At 35.4% G+C, this 11219-nt stretch overlaps 1 protein-coding gene across 1 annotated transcript in view; it reads right to left on the bottom strand.

Annotated features, from left to right (window-relative positions):
• The window catches only part of LOC110454472 (neuropeptide SIFamide receptor-like), a 78467-nt gene extending 67602 nt beyond the window's left edge, over positions 1–10865 (bottom strand). The window contains exon 1 of the mRNA XM_021503976.1: positions 10161–10865. Coding sequence (XP_021359651.1) covers positions 10161–10461 — 301 coding nt within the window. The 5' untranslated portion in view covers positions 10462–10865. The remainder of the gene's footprint in view (positions 1–10160) is intronic.
• Between the last annotated feature and the right edge of the window lie 354 nt (positions 10866–11219).

Consider the following 11219-nt stretch of genomic DNA (forward strand, 5'->3'; position numbering starts at 1 on the left):
GGGGGCTGCGACCAGTCAGCCGATTCCTATATCTTACCGGGAGCTTTCCTTAGCCTAATAGCCTTGTCCAAACCTAACTATTTCGCCGCCGGTAGGGGAGATTGTACCAGGGGTTCCAGTTTGTGCCAATAAACCTGTTGACTTTCCTTTTGATTTCTTGTTCTCCTTGGCTCGGCCGGGCCGGTAGTCATAACAGAACCCACCCACAAGTGTCCTTAGTGGGGCACGGAAACGTGGCGTGTTTCGGGGCCCGTTCTGCCAACGCTACCAACTGAGGCAGACCCCGCACACGTTACAATATATATAAAAAAGATATAACCGAATATATTAACTTCGCCATTCTACCACTCTATATGTTAACTCGAGTACAGTTAAGTTAAAGACCTCCCCGTAAAACACATCATGTTAGACTGGAAATACCTGCAAAATATAGAAGAAAAAATAAATGTCAACGCTCTATAAACATTCTCGTAAAATACCTTACGCTGCCTTTACCTGTTCGACAGACAATGCGTGTGACCGGCGTTACTTGTAGACACATTGGGTGTTAAATGATTGCAAAATATTGCTCTTCTAATCAAAGACGAAACACATTTACTTCTATTGAGATTGAACGTTTCCTCCGTCGCTGATGACCTATTCATACAATGTGACATCGTTCACGTGAACCGGATGTTCTTCGATATCATAATGGAATGTCTTCCCCCGCCATTCCCAACTGACTTACAACATAATATTTACATTAACAGCGTTATGTATTCGTTAGGAAGAGGTCATGATGGTTTTGTTAACTTGAATAACTATCAAAACGTCTTCACATGCTTTTAATTAGCATCTCGTACTTAACAACAACCTTCAAAGTATTTTTAAGAACATGTTTTTCGTATAGATCATTTTCGTGACGTCATTATCCACCAATTACGGCACATTTTTGTTTTTCATACTTTTGATAAGATTGATTTTATATGTACCTACTTACATGTATGTCTACGCAATTCAGAAACTGTTCAACAGGCAAGTTAGTCAATGTGTAATGCAATCCCTTGTTTGTTTGTACGTTTGGCAGTATGCTTAATAACTTCTTTAAGTTTATAAACAAATTGTCCATTACATACTGTATAATACAATGTACGTTGACTGTTCTCGAATGATTAAGGTAAGGGTACAGTGGCAATGCATCGGTTTGGTTGGGTAAGTGTAGAATGTTAATACATTATTGTTTGGTTAGGGCTAGTAATATATGACAGTCCATAGCTTTGAGTTAGTGTACGTGGAGACTGATGTACTAGGTGACAGTCCATAGCTTTGAGTTAGTGTACGTGGAGACTGATGTAATATGATTTAGGTTTGTGCAAAGTGAAGATGATTTGTTTTGGTATGGAAAGAGCGCTTAACATGGAAACTTTTGAGAATACAGGGATAACAAGACCAGGAGTTCCGAAAGGGTAAGCGTCTTCTGCTTTGTCGACGACACCCGCCATATAATTTTTATAGCGAGACCTGGATAGTGACCATAAAATAACAAGGCACTTAAATGATCATAATAAAACAACATCGAAATTCATATCACACAGAAGTTAACTTCTAAAAATCACTTGGTGTTTGTTCTTTGGTTCATAATCTTTCAATAGGAACCTCTTTGAACCACTGATATGAGCAATTATTTGTCGCGCGGAATTGACGGTATTAATGCGTATTCTATATACTTTTGGCTTAAAGGACGGAAAAATTGCTCAACAATTGTCAAAAGTTACTATCTAACTAACAGATTGAATGTATATCAAATTGTTAATATTCTAATACAAGTTTGATGTAAGGGCGTTATGTCAGTAAATCAATTTTTCTCAAATGAATGTACACTGAAATTTTCAAGAATGCGAAAACCGTATTTCAGCAGTATCAATGGAGGATAAGAACAAAGGTGTTCGGATTGATGTCCAAAGATGAATGTAAGACACCTAAACAATATTAAAATGCAGAGTTTAATAAAATTGACCTCCGAAACTAAGGTTAAAATCACAGCTATTATTGTTAGCCTGTTTTTGCGAAAAGAATGTTTCAAGATCAAAAATAAGTTAAGAGTTAAATTGTTACATAACAAAAGACTACAGTATTGGGCTATTATTTGTTTCTTCATACTATCTTTAGTGTGTACGAATGAAGGTATACTGGCAATGCTAATAAAAAAGTCAGTTGTACAACAAAAAAGGAACACGTCCTGGTGATGTGATAAAAAAGCCTTGCTAAAATAAAAATGTCTAGACTGGTTTCATAAATCTCCTGAAATGTAATGTGAATATCATATTTTATAAGCCAAAGAAGCTGAGGGCCGATGAGATATTATATCGTATTTTATAGTCATTCATAGGTCATGTCGAACATAAATGTGCCTTCATTGATTTAGAACAATACTTCAGTTTAGATCAGCTTACAACTTTCTCCTATATTCTGCTGTAGCGTGTTCATTAATCATTTGTATCCGGATCATGACATGGACCTGTCTTTCATACATGATGGGTATGTCGTAAAATGTAATCAATACACCACACCTTCAACACCCACGAAAATAAATCGAAACTCGAAAACAACGCACGAAGACTAAGTGAACCTACCGCTATCATTTGAGAGTGAAATCACAACCCTACGCGTGGTATTCTTCATTGTATGACCCGAAGTCTATTTAACAGTCAAACAATATCCATCGGGTATGATTCTTTTTCTCCCACGTTCGAATATAATATCTCTTAACTATCTTGATTTATGAATATCTTCCGTCGAAAGCTTATAGTGACGTCATATTTTACGTTCTACGAGTTTTCTATCGTGCCCGCGGTTATGGCAGATAAAGCGTAAACAAGTTAAGCGGGAGACGATTTTATGAATGATGGGAGAAAACATGGAAAAAGCAGACACAATATCAAACGGAAAGCTATCACAAACACAATCGGTGGCGAATATGGGTGATCGGTTATGGTCACGATTTTCCTTCATCTCGTGCGCAAACGTCATGATTGCCCCTGTCGAATTAACAAACATAGAAAAATTGCAACAATCATAGTTCTCTACAATATGTTTATCATCACGTTAAACGCAGAAATCCAAATCAGGAAATCAAGTCATGATTACCACCGGACAAATCCTCCAGCGTGAATTAAAGCATCACCTTTAGACGATACTTGATGTTTATTTACAGATTGAACATAAGGGAATCATGACATATACATATTATATTTTCTCAATCACATTTTTGACAAGAGAGATATAGAAAGAAATAATTCTACATCTGAAATATTTTTTTGTGTGAACTTCAACGGTTAATTTGCAAGCCATATACATATCAAGTCACTGTTGCCATAATGTTTATCCATGCTTTATCGAGCATGAAAATGAGTATGTAGGGCAAAAAAATACAGACAAATTGTGAAATGGCAACGTCACCTTGCAAATTATCTCTCACGTAGTCAATTAGCAGTCAATTCAATACCAATTCCCAATGTTACAAACAGGTTATTTGCAATTAGGATATGTATGAAAAAATACAATACGCAACGTAATACTTCAGCATTATTTGTGTTCTTTGGTTTCAATGAAAAATCCTGTAACAAGTCAACTCTTTTATTTTAATTATCAAGTTTAATATGAAATTGCAGATGGCGTTTTGTAAGTCTGATAAATAATGAATTGTTTAGTCTGATTTTGCTATAAAACGAAAACTGGTTGTAAAAAAACTTTTGAATTCTGCTAAATTATGGACAGGATCTACGGTACTGAAGTCGTTGAAGATCGTCTTCCCTTACCTACATCGAGATAACCCTTGTGTCTACCGTGACACGGATTATATAACCCTGAAGCGACATGTCCGTGCTACTAGACCATACAAACACAATTCCCTACAACGAAACAATTCTACGCGGGTATTTCTATTTCGATATAGCTTATATGGCTGAGCATTGAACCAAGCGGCGTGTTTTTTTTTAAAGTTGTCAATGAATTATTTTGTTCTGTTCTATGTTCTTCTTGATTGTGCTTATTTTCACGTGGTTATTAATAGGTATAGTGAAGTATGCTACGTGACGTATAATACCACATAGTGAATTATACTAAAACGCCAATAATGGAGCTTATAAATATGTTTTGAAATGCAGTAACCATCGTATTGAATAGCTTTTATATGATTCCTGCACTTACGAAAATTGGATCCTAACGTATATTTATAGGTGTTTTAGTAGCCTTTTGCGGTAGAAGGTTGGTGCAATGCGTTACCTAACACACGGCCTGCTTCCGTAGAGATTACGTAACAGGAGGACATATAACGTAATTGGATGACATACTTTGTCTGTAGTCCTTATTAATAATGGATAGATTTTGAAAAAGCAATTATATAAAAGCACCTGTTAAATAAATTTGACATTTTGTTAGACTTTTAGCTGCTAATAGAGGCTGTGTGAATGAGAAAAGACGCGCATGTATTACACCTGCTTACTATTGATCCGAAAATAGTTATGCTCTTCTTTTCCTTACACTAAAAACTACAGATACCGATTTGACCTTTTATACTTGGCTATGATCACTGTATGTATCAATGAGACATTATGCTTATGTACAATATTTCTCGATAATTTCATTTTTTCGGAGAAATAATTTCAGGAATTAGGTGTTTTATAACGGAAATGACATGATATGTTTTAGAATTTTGGAACCCAATCCTTAAGTAAAATACGCTATATGTGTTCTGTTTTTTACAATTTGCAACTAAATAGCATTCACGTTACATTGTATAAGCTTTAAGACAGCATAAATGACATTGAGAGAACTTAAATGGTCCGTTATCGATTCCTGCTTTACGGTTTTCCTATGTAATCGTCGTTTTTGCCGTTATTCATCTATCAAATATGTCATGATTGTTGTTACCTTGAACTAATACCGTCGAGTCTGATCAAACCTAGTTGTATTTACGACTTTGCGTATTAGGATCTGAAGACGCGGCATCAAGGGTCTGTGTTAGCGGCCTTCACTATAGCCCGTTATTTACCTAATTTGTCTCTACAAATATAGTTTGTTGCACAAGAGTGAACATTAGTTCACATCGTATATCAAGATCACTTACAATGTCAAAAAGAAAATTAAATATTCATGTAGGTTAAGGACAGTGCTGCTTTTATCAGAAGCCATCCTTAAACCTATGCAATATGTAAATGTTTTAATCAGTTTGCTGGTCTTTTGGTTGTCCGTGATGAACGGTGTTTTGATTCTGTACAATATCGGTTTGATTACCAAAGTTCACGAAACACAGTACTATTGATATTTAAACATCAATGAGCACTGAATAAATGTTACGGAAGTAACCATAATCTGACTTCCAATTTTAGGATTGAAATGTTTGCCAAGATTAAATATACGTTAATCTCATCTTAGGACGTTGCCAGTCGTTGCCGTATTTGATAGAAAACATTTTAAAAGATACCCTATGCGATACATGAAAAGTATTCGAACAATATATGCAGTGAGGTTCCATGATGTGTTTTGGTGTTCCCCCGGCTACCTGTCTTATTATTGATGTCGTTTCATGTTTATTTTGATATCCTGACGCTTTGGTGTATTGTTGTCTCATTTACAATCTCATACCTTTTCAAACAGATCCTAAATCTTATCTAAAGAGTATTGATTTTGAGATATATTGATTTTACATTTCACGAATACTCATTATCCCTATTTGTCTACCAATGCATCTTTAAAACAACATGTGTTGCCCTGGCTGTGATGTGGTTTTAAAGATGGTGATGATATAATAACTGTCCCTGTAAATTGTGTCGGTAGACGATCTAGACACATAGATAACTTTAAGTGGTTTTATTGCACCTTCGGGACTAGACTGTTTAGAAAGCATTGCCTTAGAATTCCACATGGTTACTCTCTAATTTACTAAAGAGGGTCACTAATATCACATTGTAGGGCAACATTGCGGTGCCAAAAAAGGTTAAATCTTCATTACAAATTTTGATATTAACGAATTGCCACGTAATTATGATTAGGTGATAAGAGTTGCCCCATGCGTCATTTGAAAAATGTAATATGCGATGTATATCGAAATGTATCATTTTCAAGGGAACATATCCGCTTTTGAAAGCAACACCTTGTCATCAAACAAGCTTACGATGTGCTGATATATCTACAACAAGCTAATTTTGAGAGAAAATACTTTTCCCATTTTTATTCACAAATTCATAATTGAATTTCAAATAAAAAATAACACAGTTTAGCATGCATCTGATTTTGAGCTATAGATATGACCAGGTCTAACCGTTTTTTAGGATAAATGCATACGTATACTGATTTCATTTGAGTTTTCATATTTCCGAAACTTTTCTATAAACACACTGTACGACATAGTTTAGTATTCAACACAATCAGTTCATAAATACACCAGCAATATCTTGCATGTCTGTATGTTGTAGACAAGACGGAACACACATAGATTAAAATCTTTATGAGAACACAGTGAATCATAAAGATAATGACATCAATCAATAGTGTTTGTGTGAGAGTGCTGCCAAACCAAGGTCCTCCTCTCACAAAGAGGGGCCTGGTACATCAAACAGACGTAAATACCAGTATGCATGGTGCATACCTTCTAAAGATTCACGGATAGTAAGCAGCTTTATAATTATTGTGTTAAGGGAGTCGTTTATAATAAATGAAATATCTTATAACATCTTAACCTGTAAAATATAAAATTTACACCGAAATAAGTTTGTTTTCTGTAGCAAATAGCTTATTTTGTTATTTTAATCCCAAACTTATCAGAGAACAGAATTAAGTGTTAAAATGCCAACATGCAATAGCTATTGTAACGTCGCTGACGCCCGATGTTTTCCTATTGTTACGCCACTGACGCCCTGACGTTTTCCTATTGTTAAGCCACTGACACCCTGGCGTTTTCTTATTGAAACGTCATTGACGCCCTGACGTTTTCCTATTGTTAAGTCACTGACACCCTGGCGTTTTCTAATTGAAATTCAAGACATTGAGTGGTGTAGATCGAAGCCCTTCTTAGGTAGTTGATTTGGTATATGACGCATATATGAAGTTAACCATGAAACTAAACCAAACCTTAATAATTAAAAAGACATTCATGATGACCACTGCAACGTTTCTACAGTTTTCATATCTTAAAACCTTATTTATTTGTAAAAACAGCACACGTTATAGTCAGGAAAATAATGATTATTTTCTTAGGTGGAAAATCAATTGACGTGTTATTACTCAGGAAAAGGGAATTAACGATCGTATATTTTTAGGTTTTATGATCAGATTATATACTTTGGGAAAATGTCAAGATATAAGGTGAGTCGTTGGTGTAACGACAAGAAGTTCTCAAAATTATAGTTATTAGAGACAAGTTAGCGTGAAATGAACAGATCGGGCGAGAGTCCTATCTCTGTACTTTGATGTGCTCTGTATAGATTACAAATTAATACAAAATAGGACGGCTAGAAGTGGAACACAATTAGTCCCCATACAGAAAGTCTGTTGAAATGTTCTATCATCAATGACCTGTTATGTTTTTGGAACAGAAATACGTGGCTTAGAATTGGCATAATAAAAGATGTACACTTTGAAAAGAAAACTATTTTTGGTGTCCACCTTTTACTGTGAAAAGTGTAACAGCCAGGAGTAAGAAAATGGTTATAGTCAGCATGTGGGGAATTCTGGTAAGCATTATGTTATAGGTTATCTTTTGCCATTTAAGGGTACAGCGTAGAAAAGATTATTCTATATTAGAGTATGATTTCAGACACCATAATTCGAATACCTGCCTGCGCGTGGTCTATGTGTCGTCTCTAGAAAGTGTGAATTATACGAACACCGTCCAACAAATCGAATTGTTTTGGCAAAGCTATTGTTAGAAACTTCGTCAGCCTGTACAACCTTGGTTAGGAAAATAGTCTTTGACATTCTTTAACTTGCCAACCTAGACATTCAAATATGTATCAGATGCCTGATTACAGAAATTATCTCACTTTTAGTTCTATCAATTGCATGTACATACCCTTAAACTCAAAGTAATTACTTTATAGTGTTCATTTGCACAATCCTAAATCTACCTTCCTAAAACAGTTAAATAAAATACTTAAAGAAGTTAACAAACACATTTTGAGCAACCATATCATTATTCTTAGATATCGGTTTATCTGTAACGTCATCATATGGACGTCTATAACCTCATATAACTGTTTCTATGACGTAACGCGATGTGTCGGTTTTGCTCCGTAATCAATCCAAATAACAAAAAGTTATTCTAAATCTAATTAGTCCTTTTATTAACGGCAGGAGTGACATATACTACATTTAATTAAACGGAATACCCTTAAGCGGTAAGCGACGTATGTTTTCAATGTCGTCATGATACGGATTCCAAATAACAGTAATCTTATCAATGTCGTCATAATACGGGTTCCAAATAACAGTAATCTTATCAATGTCGTCATGATACGGGTTCCAAATAACAGTAATCTTATCAATGTCGTCATGATACGGGTTCCAAATAACAGTCATCTTATCAATGTCGTCATGATACGGGTTCCAAATAACAGTCATCTTATCAATGTCGTCATGATACGGGTTCCAAATAACAGTAATCTTATCAATGTCGTCATGATACGGGTTCCAAATAACAGTAATCTTATCAATGTCGTCATGATACGGGTTCCAAATAACAGTCATCTTATCAATGTCGTCATGATACGGGTTCCAAATAACAGTCATCTTATCAATGTCGTCATGATACGGGTTCCAAATAACAGTCATCTTATCAATGTCGTCATGATACGGGTTCCAAATAACAGTCATCTTATCAATGTCGTCATGATACGGGTTCCAAATAACAGTAATCTTATCAATGTCGTCATGATACGGGTTCCAAATAACAGTAATCTTATCAATGTCGTCATGATACGGGTTCCAAATAACAGTCATCTTATCAATGTCGTCATGATACGGGTTCCAAATAACAGTTATCTTATCAATGTCGTCATGATACGGGTTCCAAATAACAGTAATCTTATCAAGCTTCATATAAAGAGCTAACAAATGGATTTGTATTTTCGTGTACAAATATCATTCCACTTTCTCTCTGCATGAACTGGAAATCCAAAAACAACTTCACTGAGCAGTGCTAATTATGGTTCCAGAAACAGCACAATTAATCTGATGTCAAAAACCATAATGAATGTGGAATGAAATGAATTCTATAGAGAATGAGCTTGTGTTTGACACGATTCATGTTCATTAGCAATAACCTATTAAATGTGTGTAGTTCAGTTTTGGCTGCATGCTAAACAAGAATGTATTCAATGGCGTCACTAGTGTGGCTAATATTTTGATAATATTTGTGGCTAATATTTTGATATTTTTCACTCGTGCTGCGCACTCTTGTAAAAAAAACGAAATTTTAGCCACACTCGTGAAATATATTTGTTATTACTGAAGACACCATTAAGTTTTATATTTATTACATTTTTAAATCATAAAACACACGAAAATGTAATGCATTAAAAAAGCATAATTATTAGCGCCATATTATAATGACGTCACACTTGACAACAACTTGTGCGCCATTTTGAATGGAATACTCAACGCAATTCCGACGTTTTCTGCTATTTCCTGGTATGATTGCTTACACAACTGTTATAAATTGTATATTTATGTAAATACTTATATGTGATTGCCAAACTTTTACAATAGCAACCACTTATTCTACTGTCGCTTCATTTGAATCTGAACAAAAAATCGTTGCCTTTGAATGCAGCGAATAGAAGATACCGTTATGAATGGTCAATACCAAAAAGTGATATTTTCACACTGTGAAAACATCACTTTTGATATTTGCCACAGTATGAAAGGCATCAGATCAAGTTGATAGAATCCGTATTTCACTGGCAAAAATGTAATAAATAATAGTCCTTACCTGAAGAAAAGATGCTGATATGTAATCTCATCGTTGATAACAAAATGAATTGGGGTGTCATTTCAAATAGAAAATCATTTTATGACAAAACGAAACAAATCATATTCTAGATGAAACATTGAATTAAAGTATATCATACTGCCCTTTTAATACCCACAGGAAATATTTTAGAACAGGTTGGTTTACGACTTACCTGTGTAGATGTTGTCAAGCAAAGTCATGGGAACACAGAAGATAGCCACCAAAATGTCAGCAGTGGCCAAATTGACAATGAAGTAGTTAGTGATGTTCCTCATTCCTTTGTTTCTGAACACGACGGCTATCACGAGACAGTTACCTACTAGGGACAGCACAAAGATCAACCCGAACATTAGTGATAATATGGCAACCATATACATAGGCTGTTGGATAGTCGGATAGATATAATAATCCTCGTATGAGTAATTAGTGAAGTTGTCATGAAACGCTTCCTCGGTCCTGTTATAATCCGCCATGACCACAGGTCAGTGATGTTTGTTACAGGAACTGGACACACTCAGACATGAAGGGATCCGTCGCCTCACAGGACTGTCAGAAAGAGGTGTGTCGCGGAGCTGTGATCAATCTTCTATAGTGAGCCGAATACAAATCACGCACATCACTGAATGCGCATCTACACGTGTAATTTAGACTTTTCGAAGAAGTATTATGTCTGAGAGTAGTTTGATCCTTATCACAATAAGCCAACCTGACGTTAAATGAGCAGTAAACATGTTTTCTTTAAGACTGCCGCCGCGTTCTGTATGTATTGGATAGATTGTTTCCTTCCAGACACACCGGACGATTATTCTCTGCAACGTAATGACGCTAATTTCCTAGTTTGACAATTAACCAAATTTTTGTCCAAAAATAAACTATGGTGGAAAAAAATCTATATGTAATGCCCTATCTACGGATACAATTAATGTTCGGCCAAATGGCGTATTGCGCGAGTCGGCTTTGCTGTATACGTTCTGTAAAACAGATATATATCCTAAGATCTTATGTCAGACCAATATCATACTCTCGCTTGTGCAATATTTTCCTTGTTTCATACTACAGGGAACTAACTGAAATGAGATGCAGCAGATACATTGTTTTTAAAGAAACGTATACTAACTTAATGAAGTTGAAAACCTGTACTAAATCAATGTGTGTGTTCATTCAGAAGTAAAGTCTGGTGTATGTTATCTCGGAGAGGCAGATCTTAGTATACAACCGCCCCCTTTTCAGA

Source organism: Mizuhopecten yessoensis, unplaced genomic scaffold (assembly GCF_002113885.1).
Source record: "Mizuhopecten yessoensis strain PY_sf001 unplaced genomic scaffold, ASM211388v2 scaffold7897, whole genome shotgun sequence".
NCBI lineage: Eukaryota > Metazoa > Mollusca > Bivalvia > Pectinida > Pectinidae > Mizuhopecten > Mizuhopecten yessoensis.